Source organism: Caretta caretta, chromosome 28 (genome assembly GCF_965140235.1).
Source record: "Caretta caretta isolate rCarCar2 chromosome 28, rCarCar1.hap1, whole genome shotgun sequence".
Lineage (NCBI taxonomy): Eukaryota > Metazoa > Chordata > Testudines > Cheloniidae > Caretta > Caretta caretta.
The window spans coordinates 16,447,036-16,464,653 of NC_134233.1; the positions used below are offsets into that span (position 1 = coordinate 16,447,036).

Sequence of the window (17,618 nt, forward strand, 5' to 3'; positions counted from 1 at the left end):
AGTGTTTGGATAGGATGTGGAAACAGAATTGATCCCCTCCTCTTTCCCTTATGGGGAAGAGTTTGGGGGAATCACTTCCTGATTTTTTCCTCTATTTCTCTAGCACTTATTTTGGTTTCCTCTCCTCTTTCCCATTCCTACGTCTGAGGTTTTTCTCTCTCTATCCCAGCAGGTGGTGGGATGGTGAGTGAGAATGAGGAACAGAATACTCAGCAGAAGGAAGCTGAGCATGTGGACCTGCACGGGGTATTGTTGCAAAGATCCAAATGGAATGTGTCCAGGAGTCATGAGCAGCAAAAAAGTTGTGAGAGTCAGCACAGGCCAGACAGGCAGCAGGGAAACCCGCCAGAAGAGAAAGTGGGTAAACCCATTAATAGTCAGGGAACTCATGAGGACCTCAAGGGGACCACAGGCCAGCACAGAATCCTCACAGGAGAGAGAAAAAACACATGCACTGAATGTGGGAAAATCTTCCATAGATGTGCAGACCTTATTAATCATGAGAGAATCCACACAGGAGAGAGACCCTATGAATGTAGTCAGTGTGGGAAAACATTCACTCAAAGTTCAGCCCTTAGTAGGCATCAGAGAATCCATACAGGGGACAGACTCTATGAATGCTGTGAATGTGGGAAAAACTTATCTGACAGATCAACCCTTATTCAGCATCAGAGAATCCACACAGGGGAGAGACCATATAAATGCAGTGAGTGTGGGAAAAGCTTCACTGACAGGTCAGGCCATATTTATCATCAGCGAATCCACACGGGGGAGAGACCCTATAAATGCTGTGAGTGTGGGAAAACCTTCATTCAGCGCACAACCCTTGTTACACACCAGCGACTTCACACAGGAGAGAGACCCTATGCATGCCATGAGTGTGGGAAAACCTTCACCTCCAGCTCAACCCTTGTTACACATCAAAGAATCCATACTGGGGAGAGACCCTATGAATGCTGTGAGTGCGGGAAAAGCTTCACTCAGAGCTCAGCTCTTATTACACATCAGAGAATCCACAGCGGAGAGAGACCGTATGAATGCAGTGAGTGCGGGAAAAGCTTCACTCAGAGCTCAGCCCTTATTACACATCAGAGAATCCACAGCGGAGAGAGACCCTATGAATGCTGTGAGTGTGGGAAATGCTTCACTCGGAGCTCAGTCCTTCTTTATCATCAAAGAATCCACAAGGGAGAAGAACACCATAAAAACCTTGTCTAGAACCGACAAAAGATTTTTTTATCTTTAATATTTTTGCTCATTCCCACATAGTGAACTTTAAAGCTATTTGCACCATTTCCTTCACTGTGGTACCTCAGCTGCCCCAGGTGAGTTGTCTGTTTTTGCCTTCTGCAGCTCCACCTTTTTGGGGTGAATCCCATGGTCCTTTCTGTCAACTCCATAGTCTCCTATGCATTATGGGAATTTGTGACCCTCCTACAAGGAATGTTCATCACCTCCAGGTCAGGGAGATATACAGGTGACATCATCTAGCTATATCAAAGTAAAATCTTCTTGGTTTCATCTCCACTAGGATTTTCCATGGAGTTGGCTAGCTTGAGTTTACTATCATGATGTAAAAACCTAACTAGTCTTGCAGTAAGGACATAATCCACGTACAGTCTCCAGGTTATCTTCATGTCCTGACCTAACGTCCTTTTTCTAGTCTAAGCAAGGATCAAATTTATACTCTTCTTTCCACTGCAAAATGATTGTTCGAGCCTCCGAGTTCACCCTTGGGCACAGATTGTCTCATTCCTAGTTGTCCACACATTTCCCTGGGGTGTACTGAATAAGAATTGTTTTGGTACCCTTTTTCTCATATAAAATAGATTTAAATATAACAAAGAGCAAGAGTGGTGGGGGAGGAAGGGAAGTGTCATTTCAGGCTCTTGGCAGAGCCTGAAAAAGATGGAGGGATTCCATGCTTCCCCATCACTCCAGCACTCTTACCTTCTGTCTGAACTATGTAGTGTTTATGTTCTTCACATTTTAGCCCTCCACTCCCAAAGTATCATGTGATGCAGTGTCTTCAGCTTTCATAGTTTCACAAACTTTAATTCCAGAAGGGACCATCATGATCATCTTGTCTGACCTCCTGCACGTTGAAGGCCAGAGAAACCCACCCACCCTCTCCTGTAATAGGCCCATAACTGCTGGAAAATTAGTTAATCCACCTCCCTGAGAGGTGGTAGCCCTTCCGTCGACATAGCACTGTCTACACAGGGGAGGAAGGGGGTTAGTATGTTGCTCAGGGGTGTGGATTTACACCCCAATCAACGTAGTTATACCAATACAGGGCTGTAGTGTAGACCAGACCTAAGTCTCCATTTGTACGGTAGGTTCTCCATGCCTCCAATCATCCTAGTAGTCCTTTGTGGTTGGGAATTGTCCTTTGATTTCTTTGATCCTAAATCAGACTCATTAGAGGTAGAGATGAAAGTGTCACCAACCTGGAAGGGGAATCTGAATGGATTCCAAACACAATGAGATCAGTCAGCATTGAAATCCCAGTTTCCATCTATGGGCAAAGCTACTCCTGAGGTTTTTCCCGCTGAGTTAGGATTGTTCGCAGGAGGAAATTTGGGTTGTTTTCCCTATTACAATGATGTAATGACCTTTAGTAAATAACATGACTAATAATAATGAAACTGCACTGGGTGAAGTAGGTTTGAACAGATCAGAGGAAAACAGGATGGGGAGAACCTCTTGTCCTGATTCTGAGTCATCAGATGTAATGTGCTCTGAAATTTCACTTTATATGAAATTTAAATTGTTGTATACCTCCTTGGGATGTGGGTTTTTCTTTCTTTCTGAAGTCTGTTTGGTCACATAACTGGATATTAATTTTGTTTGACAGAATGTAGCTCAGATTTATTTTGGGGGACTTTGAGATAAATGATGATTTGCTACAATAGGCAGGGATGATGTCCTTAGCCTCTGTTTGCCACAAGCTGGGAATGGGAGACAGGGAATGGATCGCTTGATGTTTACCTATGCTGTTCATTCTCTCAGGGGCACCTGGCATTGGCCACTGTTGGAAGACAGGATATTGGGCTAGATGGACCTTTGCTCTGACCCAGTATGGCTGTACTTATATTCTTATGTTCTTATTTTACTTTTTACTTTTTCCCTACCTCTCCATGATGATATAGGGAAAGTTCCAGTCACCTGGAGACCATACTCCAAGCTACTGGACATGCTAACAAAGAAACGGTAGCATTTTAAAATCTCCACTCTGAAATGGTGAACAACATCAGACTAGGCAAAGGATGCAACTATCTGAAGTAACTGCATGTGATCACAGTAATATTCAATAGTTTAGGTCAGTATAGTCTCAGGTGATCTGGAGTGAGAATTCCACAGTCAGTGACTTGAAACTAGCCAAAATACCCATGTATTTGATCCCCGAAGCAGCTGTGACCCAGGCCTTACAGGAGATTACTTATGAAGATATCTCCTGCATAATCAAATAACATGGGAGATATTATTCCTAACTATGCAGATACAGAGGAAATAAAGGTGGTGGGTTTTTTGAACTCACCCTTTGTAGGTGCTGTAAATGTGTATAAAAGTAAATCAGTTTTGAATGCGAGATAGTTGCAGAAAAATATCTATTTTTTAATAGAAATCCCACCTCTCCTAGTTTACAGAGACTCTGAGATAATTTAGACATGTGCCACCAGTTTAAAGAAATACATTTGTCATGTTTGGAGATGCCATCCTCACTAACACTGATGAAATATTGCATGGTTTGGTGAAGAATTCTACTCCAGAGAAGTATAAATTTACCCCAAACAAGGCCAAGGATTTGGCAAGAACTCAGGTAGGTATAGCAGGTACCCGATGGTCAGATTTCACCCCCAAAAAGGAAGCTATGATGAACTATGATCCAGGTAAAATTGCTTTTAGAACACCCTTCACTACTTCAGTGTCACTGATTACAGTTCCAAAGGATGCCATGGATAAATTTGGAACTATTGCCCTTTACCATTTGGATCCAAAGTGTCATAAGCTAAAGAGAAAAACTGTTGATACCTTCAGAGAACACTCCTTTCCTGTAGATCCCCATCTCTTTTCCTGGTTGGGAAGCAAGGATTTTTGTGCTGTGCCAGTGATTGTATCCATCGAGGGAATGACTTTGTCAGCTTCCAAGTTCAGAGTGCAGCATGCACAAATGTTGTGTTCTGTTTCTATGGTTTGGTCTTTTGATCTTGTTTCTTACGCATTTGCATCACTTCTCCACCATCTCCTGCTACTCTGAAAGATTAAAAAGTGTGAAAATAGGGTACAGGTGTTTTTCCTTATGATGCAGACCTGCCCACCTAGTGTGAGACATCTTCCACCAACCCTTACGGCAGGTGATCGCCGGGTAAATGAACTCACACAAGTTAGAGGCACCAATGTTGGGGTGAACCACCGCTTTACTCAAGGGTTCACTGGGTGGAAATGGGGGGTGAAAAGAAAGTAAGACCTATAATAGGGTTTTGCAATCTTTGAATATGTTGTGTTGGCAATGAAAATTAAATTAAACATGCAGTTAATTATTAGTTAGAGTAAGAGACTAATTATGTGATCATTCAAATTATACTGGAAATTATCAGGGTTTTTTTTAGAAATATAAGAAATGGTGGCTAATCCTGAAAAGCTTATTTGATGTAATTTACCCTCTTTGGTCTAAAGAGTTCTGAATTATAATGTCAGTCTAAAGATTGGGGTGGTGGAATATGTGAGAGATGTATATGAGAATAAAGACCTGGTATAGACTTCAGTTATTTCTATTTCAAATGAAATTTATTTTGATAAACTTTAAAGTATATTTCTGTTGAGAGGAAAACTACTTAAGGAGATAAGTTTTACTTTAACCTTTTACTCATTGAGATTGTGAGGGTCACTGAATTCCCCACTTCCCTTGTTTGCAGAGGAAAGATATGACATCTCTCATGATATATCCACATTTATTTTTAAGCTTGGTGATGGATGCATGATGCAATGAGTAGCTTTGCTGTTAAAAAAAACCTTCCAAATAGCTATTTTTATGGGTGCTGAGACTCTTTGAACCCTGTGGCCAGTCTATGGAAACCTTTTCAAACTCGTCCTGATTATCTTTCATTTTTGATATCTTTGGGTTTTGCATATTCATGCTGAATGTGGTTTGCCACAATACATATCTTGAGAAAAAGACTGGATTAAAGGAAACTTTTCCAAACTGATGCTAGCCCAAGATCTGCCTCATTCCAACCAGATTGTCCACATTGTTGGTATCTGAGGCATTCTTCACATCTGATTTGCCCCAAGATCTTGGGGAGGCACCGTAAAGCAGGATAAGCTAGAATCGTCAACTGCAAAGATCAAGATAAAGGTTGAAGTCCTTCAACTTTCAGGTCAACAAGATATCTGAGAAAGATTGATCCCTTCTGGGGAGGGAAATCATGACATCAATGACAAGCTGTGACAACATCGATTAGTTTCCCTGTACCTGGGAAAGTCTCCTCCTACACATGAGTCGACAGAGTAAGAGAGCTGGAGCGCTCAAACGCTGCTATTTTAGTAGTTCCTTTATTTTTTTTTCGTTCATTTGTATAATCTGGGGTATGCCCCCCACCTTTCTATCATCCTCGGTGTGACAGGGTGGTTCATTGAATACGTCTGTGTTAATCACCTGTAAAATCCACACTGGGAAGATGCCAGAAGGAATAGTTCCCCACATCTTTTGTGTGGCAGTTGTTACATTTCTACTGACGACAGCCTTGATAAAGGCTGTATCTGTGTTGGGGTGAAAAGGAGAAGGATTTAGTCACACAACAGTGAAATCTGAGGCGGAAGCTTTAATTGGCTTTGAGGTTGTAGCCTAAACGTGAACAATCATTTGATTTCAGTATTGAAATATTCACTGGTTTCAGTGTGGCTTGAGCTATGAGGGTGAAGTTCTCTGACTGGGGTTTATGACTAAATGGACAGCCTTCTCACTGGATTACTCTTCTAAAACAGATGAGTTGTTTATCTGTTGTATTAATCTGAGGATTAGATTAAATTGATGACTTGATTCCAAAGCAATATCATTGTTCACTCCTTGATTTACTGGTTCAACTTGAACTTGATAACTGTGTGTTCAACCCATAATAAGTTGAGTTATGTTTATCATAGTTTAGCCTTTGTGATGTATGTTCTTGATTTTCTTTGTTTGTTATAATAAAATGTCTCAAAGGGATGTTGAGTCATGTTTCTGTCAATAAGCCACATAGGCCGGAACTGTAGACAATCTGGGTGGAGATAAGGTGGCCCACCTCGGAGCTGAATCAGCAACCTGTCAATTAACCTTTGGTTTCCCACAGGAGAGCAGCTGAGGGGGGCATTGATCTCCGCTCCAGTTGCTCCTCAGGGGATTCGAAGCATTGCAAGGGAAAATGAGCTCCCCCACCTAGGCTTGTGGGAGCAGGGAATGGAGGTCAATGTGCTGAGTGAGGAGGTGTCAGTTAGGTGGGGGTATTTCTGTGTAGGAGCAGAGAGACTTGCTCTGCTTCTCACTATCATGGGAAGGCCCACCCTGCGCCCCCATCTGGCTTGCCTGGTCAGGACTGGATGAGGTTGGGGGGTCTGGTTCTCAGGGTTGGAAATGGATGTGGCGCTGGCAAGGTAAATGTATGTGTGTTAAAGGGGCCAATTGGGGCATTGCCATGAGTCTGTCCATCCGTATCCATCTGTCTTTCCGCGGGTGATCTCCTCAGATTCCTTCACAGTGGGGAAGAGCTAGTGCCCAGATCTATGGAGAACCCATTTTCAAAGCACCAGTTTGAAAAACCCAGGAAGATCCAGACGGTGCCCAGCTCCTCTGCTCCCCTCTCCTTCTGCAGCTCAGATGGGCTCAGAACCCTCCCCAACCTGACATCACAAAAGGACTGTGGGTTCTCCAGACAACCAGGTAAATAGATAATGAAACCCCGTCCCTAGGGGACTAGCTTCGGGGGGGCCTGGCTTGAGTCTGCCAGCCCCTTTGAGAGAGGAGTCACCTCCCCAAGTCCTGCTGATTCTCCTCTTCTTTTGGGGTTTCCTGACCTTTGGGGCCACTCTGTGCTGCGGGTTTGCCAGGTACCAAACAGCCTAATCTGGGGCTAGCAGAGAGAAAGGCAGAGAGATTATTGCAGAGGAGAAGCTGGGTCAGAAGCAGTCATCCTCATTGCATGCGCAGCACCAACCCACAGCATTGCTGGATCTTCTTAGGAGATAAAGCCCCTCGTCTCATAACCCGACACGCCCACAGAAAAGGGAACTGACATTTTTATGTATCATTTCCTACATTTTTTTTTTAAGAAGACGAATTGAACAAAGAGAAATTCAAGCCTGGCGAGCTGTATGAACCCCCCTTGTGTTGTCAGCAGGCCTGGACCTCTATGCCCACCCTGCAGACCTCTGCCACTTGAGTTCTCCAAGGGGCTGGTAGTAGTAGGCTGTTAACCTGTAGGCGGCCCAGCCACTAGTCAGAGATGTGACCCACATTTGGCCAGGGAGCTGCACAGCTATTTGCTGAGGAATGTAGAGACGGCACGAGCCATCTCCCACTTTGCCCCATCACATCTCAGAGTTCCCTTCCTTGCACCCCCCCCAACTCCCTGCCCCCCTCAGCAGATCATGTCTCTTAGGCCTCTCTGTTCCTCATCCCTTTGCATTGGGATCAGGCTGCTTCCTCCTCTGTGTCCACCTTGCCTGGCACCAGCAGTAGGACCAAGGAGAGTATCAGTGACAGAGACGCCCTGCTCTTAGTGCTGATGGGTTGATGCCATAGCTAACGCCAGCTGCCAGGAGGAGGGACTGGTGGGAAAGTCCTGCTCAGCCCCTGCAGCCCTGAGATTGAAGCATGCTGCATCACTCTCCCGCACCAAGAGCCCTGCTTTGGGGCTGCCCCTCCACACTCCACTTGAAATGATCCGATTAGCGCTAAACAGAAATGCAGGGAAAGCCCTCAATAAACCAGCCTGCCCCCAAACAGCCCTTGTCTCTGAGCCAGCATGGCCTAATGCTTGCTGGAAGAACTCTCCTCCCGATCTTTGAGCCACAAGCCCCCCAGCAGAGATTGATGGGCTCCCAGGGAGGGGGAGGGAATCTGCTTTCCATGTGGCTCTGAGGCCAGAGGATGCTCAGGGAAAAGCAGGGCTCTGGGAGCCACTGTCACATACCCAGAACACTGTGGAGCGTCTGGTACTTCTGGGGATGGCGGGATCCCTTCCCCGCCAGCATGACCTCACACATGGTGTGTATGATGTCACACTGCTGCAGCCATTTTTAAGAGCACGCAGCACAGGGGCGTCATTTTGGAAAATGCCCCTGCCGACGTGACCTTGTGTGTGAGGGCGCTCTTCAAATGTTGTCCAGTGATGTCCACCAGCCAAGTAGTGGAAGTAGTGGAAGAGGGACAAACTCTAGAAATGCGGGGCTGTCGGGCTTAACACCAGCTGAGTGGCCTGCCTCTATGTAACAGGTCTGTGGCTATAGCCCAATGGTTCTCTGTGAGCTTTGCACATAGGGGATCCTGCATTCAGTCCTTGGTGTCCCCAACTTCTCTGTCTGAATGGAGACTTTGGTTAGGCCTGGCTGAGTGGTGGAGGAGGTGGCTGTGAAGTGCAGTAGGGTTCTCCTGGGTAGGTTTGAATCCTGCTCACTGCCCTGGATAAGTTCCAGTCCCCTGAAAGGCATGTGGGCTTTGTGCTCCTAAATGAGCTTGGTGCCTTTGAAAATCCCACCCTGTGCTCCTTGGGGGGGAATCCTGGAGAGAAAACGGCACATCAGCAAAGAAACAGCAAAGAAATGGAGGAGAGTCTGGTGCTTAAAGAGCAGAGATACAGGCAGATTACACCCAGGAGGGACGCTGGGCAGCAGTGCAACGTGTCTGGGGTGATGGATTCAATGAAAGGTGAGACCAAATGAGGAGCAGGTGAATGGCAACTCCCCACAGGGCCCTGGTGCTCAGCACCCCAGTTATAGGCACCCTGGACATGGCTAGATTGAAGAAAAAGCAAACCAGGACCAACCTCCTGCAGTGATCCTCTCCTGGGAGAACCCCCCCTGGACCAGTAACAGCCAGACTCAAGGCAGGATAGAGGGTCTCTCAGAACAGCAGGGAGACCAAGTCCGTCAGCATTTCGGGCACTAGACAGTGCAGAGAGAGGAGCATCAGCAGATACTGGGGGCTATGGGGATGGGTGGGCGAGAGCTGCATCAGCACACGAGGCAGGTTGGGCCTGAGCTGCCTCGGGACTATCTGAATGCTTTGCATTGTAGAGTAAGTCAAGGCAGCCGCTGCTTAAAAGACGTACTGTTTCCTTCCCAAATACTGACGCTTTCAGCTGAAAGGCATCAAACAAAATGGCCACAGAATTAAAGCGGCGTGATTCCTCTGCGTGCATCGATGCTGAGAGAGGCTTGTGTTCGATTCACGTTGTTTCCAGGGCTGGTACAATATCAGGACAGAGCAAGTTCAGTGATGGTGACACTGGGTGTGATGATGCTTTAATCTTAGTAACATCTCATAATGATTTTTACATGTGATTATTAAATGTGGCATCCCAAGGGCATCCAGAGAAGGATAATATTGGGCAGCAGGGAATCACTCTAATCTGCCTGGGACCCATGGACAGTTCACCTTTCTTTCTGTTCCTTCTCCCCTAACACACACACATGCTATTTCAGTGTGCCCTATGGCCCTCTCTACACACACGCTATTGGATAGAGACTCAGTCATTCAGACAGCCTGATCCTGGTCTCTCAGTCTTCCCAAGGGCCAGGAAAAGAGGCTGAGGGGGAGGAACAAGAAGGGCAAAAGGAGACAATAGGGACCAGACTGGAACAGGAGAGAGATTTCTTCTTGTTAAAATTCACCAAAATCACATTCTAGTAAAACTCCATCACTGGAAAGGTTCAAACCATCACTAACCCAGTTAACAAGCAACTGCTCACCTCATGAGGACTTCTGTTTTAAAAGGGAGCATTTGGGAGCAAAGATTAAGGAGAAGGCAGGACTCTGGGCTGTGCTTGAGGGAACCTGGCACAGGGGGTGGGGGGCAGAGAATTGTGGCTCTTTGAATTCTGGTCAACTCTCTGTAGAGGAGCTAACAAGTGCAGGCTGCATAACTGGACTCTTCCCCTCTGTGGGGACTGGGATTCTATGCTCCACAGGACCAGATGAGTGGGGGGATGCTATTTGGTTAATGAAAACCCATGCTCCACAGGAGGCTTGAATCGAGCAATGCTCTAGAAGTACACCATGCTAACCAGTTGCACACTGGAGCAACCATCAGGGCTATTTCTCTCAGCCCACTGGGTTGACAGGGGCAGGGATTGAGACAAAGTTTCAATTTCATATATTTTCTTTATTACACTCAGCTATTTTCACCATTCTTGATTATTTATTTGTTTCTCTCTGTTTCTTTCTCTCTATTTTCTGTTCTTTCCTTCCCTCCAGTATCATCCCTTTCATTTCAGATTTTGTAGCCACTCACTCCTCAAACCCAGGGCTCAGAAGCCTTTGGAGCAGAGAGATCCCAAGAGAGCTGGATGAATTCAGGGAGTGAATTACTGGCAGGGAGGAACCCTTGTAGCTTTTCTAGGAATGCAGGTGAGAAATGACCCTTCCTTCTCTAAATTCTCCCTGTGGGGTTCTGGGCAGGCATGTGTGACAAATTCTATCCAAACCTTCCCCCCTCCCAACATTGGTCCCAGCCCAGCGATGTCTCCAGCTGCTAATTACCTGTGTACTTGCCTTGGCAGTAGCAAACAAGGGATGTTTCCCACTGCTTAGAAGTCCCTAGTCTGGGAGTAAAGGCAGCTCTGGACTTTTTTCTCTAGAATCAAGTTCATGAATTTACAGAGAGTTTAAAAAAGCCAGAACCCCCAGAATCTGAATTGTCACATTTCCCAATAACTCTATGGAAGAAACAAATGTATTTCTAATCTCAGGTGAGTGGAATTAAATCAGTTCTCAGTTGGAATCCTTCACCCTCAATGAAAACAATCAACTAACAGAGGGCATCTGGCCACCTTCTTCCCTGATTGTGATATTCTTTCTCCTCTTTCTTTATACTGCTGTTGTTATTTCGTGGAATGTCCGGGCTGGAAAGAGAGGGTGAGTTCACGCCATGGCGCGGGAGGAAAGAAGTCACCGAGATCCCTGAAAATTCCAGTGCCCCAAGGAAAACCTGACCCCTGAATTGCTGACGTGCTGGAGAGCTGAGTAGGAACAAAACTATCTGATCTGGCAATGTGGGCAATGGACAACAATCCACTGCAGTGTCATTGCCAAAGACCCACTCTAGTGATGTTGCAGACAGGGAAATTGGAAGGAATGGTTATTGTTCAGCCATACACCCTGTTACGCAGGGATGAGTGCACTGAGAAGAGCTGGAGTCAACATGCTCGTAGTTCCTGGGAGCCCCTTTCTGCAGAGGACACAACTGCAAGGCAGTGAAAGAGTTTGGTGCAATGGGACTGAGGCTAAGTGGTTAAGGTGGCAAACTAGCAATGTGGGGCCAGGGGCCTGCTGATGCAGGATTCAATCCTGCTGACGATGGAGTATCTGGAGTTTTGTGTTTTTGTTTCTTCCATTTTGGAGCCTGAGCAGGCTCGAGCGCCCCTGGCACTGGCTCCAGTCTCCCTCCTTAGGTCCCTGTTACTATTTCAGGGCGGGTGAGGCTGTGTGAGAGTCAAACATCCACCCCACATGCCCCCCCTCTAATATCTCTTGTCTCTCCAGAGAGCCACAACTGTCTCTTCTTTCTCACCAGGACAAGCAAAAAGAAGGTGACACTGAATGATTCTGATTGATAAAGGCAGGTTTAGAGGCTATGTAATTTTGAAAAATAATGATCACTGATTCCTAAGGCTACGATTTAGTCACGGAGGTAGTGGAAGTCACAGAATCCATTACTTCCAGCAACCTCTGTGACTTCAGCCTGCGGTGGTCGGAAGCTGCAGGGTCCCCCACTGCTCACGGGGGTAGGGAGCTATGGGGTACCCCTGCCACATCTGACAGCCCCTGGAGCTCCAAGCCACCATGGGCAGTGGGGGAACCCCTGAGCTTCTGGCTGCCGTGGGCAGTGGGGTCCCCAGAGCTGCCCATGGTGCAGGAATGCCTGATCTCCCAGCTGCTGCAGGCAGCGGGGAAACCCCCAGAGCTCCTGGCTGCAGTGGGCAGCAGGGGAACCCCGGAGCACCCCAGAGCTCCTGGCCACTGGGGGGTTATTTATGTCAACGCTTAAAGTCCTGCAGCAGCTGTCCCGAAATTCCCAACACTGATCTCCCTGGTCACAAGCGTGAGCTCCACTGCCCAGGGGTCACATAGACCAGACACGTGCCCTTTAAAGTTTTGAAATGCCTTTTTGTGGTTGTGAGCTTGGCAAGCACACCTCTAGTTGCGTTCCATTGTTGTGCACAGCTGCCCAGCTGACCGTGCCTGCTACATGAGCCAGACAAGCCCTTGCCTGGAGTAGACAGGAAATATTGGCTCTCCTGGGCCTGTGTGGACACACAGTTCTGATCCAGCCACAGAAACATTGTCATCTGTGAGCGGATTGCTCAGGGGCTGCAAGAGGAGGTTCATGGCAAGGATCAGCAGCAGGGCTGCCTGAAAGACAAGGAACTGGGGCTGGCGTACCACCAGCGAGGCCAACAATCGATCCCATGCTGAGCCATGAACCTGCCACTGTTAATTGGTGGAGACCCCACCAGCACCCCACAGTGGTTCCTGCTGAGGGGCCCACGTCACAGGTCTTTGTCATGAACAGCGAGGAGGAGGAGGAGTATAGGGGACAGGTGCCCAGGGGTGCTGCATGCTGGGACCTGGTTTTGACACCAGCACAATCCAGTCACTCTCAGCAGCTGTGTGTGGGAAATAAAATTTCCATCACAGGGAGGGCACCCGCAAAATTAGCAGTGCAGAGCTTTCGACTTTTCATTCATCTACTCGTACGACAGCAGGTAGCGGTACAACAGAGAGAGGTAGCGTTGCTATCTGCTTTTCATTCCCCTCTAGAGTTGGGGGAGGAGGGGGCACCTGGAGCAGTTGGTTTATGTGCACAGGGATGTCCCTTGAATCTTCCTGAGCGATCTCAATGTAACTTCCATGGAAGCACTCAGCAATCCTCTCCCAGAAGTTAGGGACAGCAGCCTTATTCCTTCCTCTGCCAGGTGGCAATAACTTTGCAGGTTCCTTTACAGTAGCCAGGTTAGCGGCATACATGCTGTGGTTAGATGTTTGGCTGTGTGTGTGTGTGTTCTTCCTGTGTCCTGCTGCCCCAGCTCTGTGCAGACAGCTGGCACAGCGGACCGTGAGAGAACCGCCCAATGACCACAAGATCCATTAAGGTCCGAAGGTACCTGGCCAGGTTTATTGTCAACGAAGCATGGTAATAGTCCCTGGCAGACTCTACGAGGATACTAAGACATGTATGTCCATGACAATGGCCGCAGTTCAGTGAATGGTGGAACTTTCCAGTCCTCCCTCGACTGGACAAAGACACTCCCCCTGAGATATATCTTTATACCCTGTGTGACAAGATGGCCGATGTTTGTATGGTGGGTCCTGCGCTTTTCTTGGTGCGGGGCTAATATACCACCCTTTGCCCCTGCTGTTGGGCTCCAAGGGCCCCCGCTAGTGGCCCGGGACGGTGGTAAAGGAGGGAAGTCGGGGAGGGGTCTGCGTTTGCTCCTCACTCTGAGTCACAGCCCCTCTCAATCCCTGTGGGTTCTTACCCTCTTCCACCTTGGGTGGGGTACCTTCGGTTTTTAGACGCTGGGGGAGGGAGTCTCCCTGCCCTGCCAGGGCAGGGTCTCCCTTACTTCAGTTCTCTGGTCTTTCAAGTCTCACAACACACCTCCAAGCTCCAGTCCTCTCTCCTTCCTCCTTCTCCCTGACTGCCGGAAGCAGGGGGGTTTATTAGGTTCCTGCCAGGTAATTGGGTCATGCCTTAAGCCCTCAATAGGATATAAGCGGGGTGTCATAAATTAACCAGATCACGCCTTCAGCCCTTGGTAAAATATAGGCAGGGTGCTCTAAATTAAGTGGGTAACAGCAGGAAAGAGAGATTGTGATTGTTGCATAAGGGGAAGGGAAAGCAAGGCCCTATGAATCTGCAGAAGTTTCACTACCAACCTACGACGTCTCCAAGATAGTATACATTTGTCCTAGGAAAGGGGTTGTCTTGTGACTGGGAAGAATGTAACGAATCAGGAACAGTGGCTGGGGTCCACATGGATAGGGAACAGGGGTGTGTGTGGTGGGCGGTGAGGTAGGCATTGTGCAGTGTCAAGAAGGGAAGAGTATGAATAATAATATCTGAGAAAAGTAAGGAAAATAAAGTGAAACTGGGCTAGAGGAATGCCAGAGCTCTTGGAGCTCAGGCTCTAACTCAGTGGGGTCTGGGCAGGAATTGTGTGTGAATGGGCTGGGATCCCCCACAGCTCCACATCCCTCAAAGCTCCCACAGCCCCTTCCTCCCACCCTCTCCACTTCCCAGGTATCCCGTAGTCATATTTCTCCAAACCCCTGTGACGGAGACGGAGCTGCTCCGTAATACTGATGAATGCTGTATGTTGCCCTGGTTCCTGCAATATTTACTGACTGAATCATTTGGATTCGTTTCATAGGAGATCTGAGAGGAAAACAAGCAGGATAAGAAGAAGAAAGTCTCAAGATGAGCCACCCTTGGCAAAAATAATGAATGGTTCTTAACTTTGGATATTCTACTGGCTGGCAGTAGCCAGCTTGCAGAACTGGGTTAGATGAACAGGACTGGAGCAGTTTACAAAGGGACTCCCTACTCCAGAGGGGATAGTTGTTCACACAGGGTATTGTCGCCCAGGGTCTAGGAATGGGAGAATTTTACTCCAGGAGAGGCAAAAGCACAAGGTCTGGCTGCTGGGGCGGGGAGAGGGGGGGGCACTCAGACATAAAGGAAAGGGAAGGAGTTGCAGTGAGCCCCGTCTCTCATTATGACACATGCGCCTCTCCCTCACCACCTCCTGGGACCTGATGAGCACCTGCTGGAACTCACTGCAGGGGCTACCCAGAGCTCTGAGCCACTGTTACCTCCCTACCTCAGCAAGAGTGACTCGACCAGGGGTTCTCAAACTAGGGGTTGGGACTCCTCAGGGGGTCGCGAGGTTATTACATGAGGGGGTCGCGAGCTGTCAGCCTCCACCCCAAACCCCGCTTTGCCTCCAGCATTTATAATGGTGTTAAATATAGAAAAAAATGGTTTTAATTTATAAGGGGGGTCGCACTCAGAGGCTTGCTGTGTGAAAGGGGTCACCAGTACAAAAGTTTGAGAACCACTGGACTAGACTGTGCCAGCTTCCTGCTACACCAGCCTCTCTTCCTCACTAGCAAACTAGCAAGTAACAAGCAGTGAACTCTGAGAGATGTTTCTCTGCAGCGCACAGCTCCTACCATGGCTCATCCTCAGACAGCTCTGTGAAGGACTCAATGCGTCACTGCTTGTTAATATAACTGGGATAAATACACCCATCCTGTCAGCAAAGCCACCTGGAGATTCAGTCTCCTGTATCTCTCTGTGTGCAGGAGCCTTGTTAGTTCTCCATCTCCTGAGTTCAGGTTCAGGAGAACCCCTGCTGGTCTAGCTTGAAGCTTTAGGTAAGCGGAAGCAAACCCCCATTCCTTTGTCTCGGGCAAACTTGTGTGTCACCGTTAGTTCTAGTGACAGCATACAGAGGAAATTCAGAATGTCACATCTAAGGTTATCACATGCATTTTACAGTGACATTAATAACCAGCGTGTTGTTAGCTTCCACATGATACCTCAAGGGCATATTTTATACAAACGTTATTGCAGTAGTTGTAGTCAGAAGAAACCCTGAGACTTAAGCCCTTGTATCAGAGGCCTGAGCTAAAGTAGTGGTCAAAACTATGCTGATATAAAGCAAAGTTAAGTTGTGAGCAAGAGGCAGGTCCTGCTCACAGAATCTGGCAAGAACAGGGCTGATATTGCAGAAACACACGTTCCTAGGTAGTGCTAGGCACAAGAATACACACGCAAACCCATTCCAGAAAGGTGGTACCAGAACACCCCGATACCAGCACATTCACCAGAGATAACAGAAACACGCCGACCCATCTTAAGGATAAGGTCAGGATAACAGCAAGATGGATAGATAGGTTTTGATCAAACCAACAGGTATAAGGCAATGGGTGGCATCCAGATACGTCAGAGGATGGCACCCTCCACCCCAGAGGATGCAGTAATGGTCTCAAGCTGCAGTGGGGGAGATTTAGGTTGGATATTAGGAAAAACTTTTTCACTAGGAGGGTGGTGAAGCACTGGAATGCGTTACCTAGGGAGGTGGTGGAATCTCCTTCCTTAGAAGTTTTTAAGGTCAGGCTTGACAGGCTGGGATGATTTAATTGGGGATCGGTCCTGCTTTGAGCAGGGGGTTGGACTAGATGACCTCCTGAGGTCCCTTCCAACCCTGATCTTCTATGATTCTATGATTCTGATATGTCAGGGGCAACACGTAACTTGTTTGTATTGGCGTATAAAGATGGATCTCAGAGGGAGCGTCTTTGGCCAGCCAAGGGGGCAATCGGAAGTCTGGCCACTGACTGAGCTGCATCCATTTTCATGGGTATAACTGTAGACATCGATCTGGGGAGCTAGGACCATGCTTCGTTGGCAATAAACCTGACCAAGTGCCTTCACACCTGAACAGATTTTGTGGTCATTGGGTGGTTCGCTCGAGATCTGCTGTGCCAGCTGTCTGCGCAGAGCTGGAGCACCACACAGGGAGAACACACACACGCAGCCAAACATCTGACCACACTGGTGACACCAACCGCTGATCTGGTAAGTAAGCAAGCTGCCCTCTGTAGGAGTCACAATCTAACGTGGTAGAAAACTATGTATTAGGGAACCCGCTTATCCTCTCCCTGAAAATCCCCACAAAGTTTTAGAAGGCATGGATATGCTGGGTTGCTAGCAAAAGAGGTCCATATGAATTAAAAAAATATAGTGGGGAAGAAACATGCAATGGAATTTGTAAGGCTAGGGCAGACTGTAGCCTTGAAATGTAGAAAATTGCAAACTATAACCGTGGCTGTTAAATGGCTAAGATAACATGCCACAAAATTGGTGTTGCAAGTAACAGAAACAAAGAAAGAGTTAAAAGAAGCAGGAGAAGCCACAGAGCTCTGGAACACTCCCGCTCTCCTAGCAGGGTGGCAAGCAGTCCAGAGACAGCAAGCATGGGAACAAAATAAAACACTGGAAACAGAGGTAAAAAACCTAGAAAAAAAGAGACGTGCTGTCCCCTGTTATAAATATTGGTGGCCAACAGCAAGCTTCAGGTAGCTACCCTGTGTCTGAAGAATGGGGACAGAAATGGAAAAAGGTAGCCATAGCAAAATTAAAAAATGAAACAGGAATCACTGCATAATAACCACCACCATATGGTAAAAGCCAGATTCCAGAAAAACTTAAACCGAGACCTAGGGTATGCGTATACTACCCGCCGAATCGGTGGGTAGCGTTCAATCCAGCGGGGGTTGATTTATCGTGTTTTGCCTAGACGCGATAAATGTACCCCCGAGCGCTCTCCCGTCGACCTCTGTACTCCACCGC

The 17,618-nt window shown here is 47.5% G+C and overlaps 1 protein-coding gene across 3 annotated transcripts in view; it reads left to right on the forward strand.

Annotated features, from left to right (window-relative positions):
* The window catches only part of LOC142068340 (uncharacterized), a 30,849-nt gene extending 24,650 nt beyond the window's left edge, over positions 1–6,199 (forward strand). The window contains exons 5-6 of one of the 3 annotated variants that reach the window (XR_012666290.1): positions 170–1,325; positions 3,153–6,199. Coding sequence is in view for 2 of the 3 variants with exons in the window: in XM_075124014.1 (XP_074980115.1) it covers positions 170–1,218 (1,049 nt within the window). In the remaining variant the exon portion in view is untranslated. Of the gene's footprint in view, positions 1–169 lie in introns of all 3 variants that reach the window. The other 2 variants (XM_075124014.1, XM_075124015.1) reach the window with 2 other exon arrangements.
* The last annotated feature ends 11,419 nt before the right edge of the window (positions 6,200–17,618 follow it).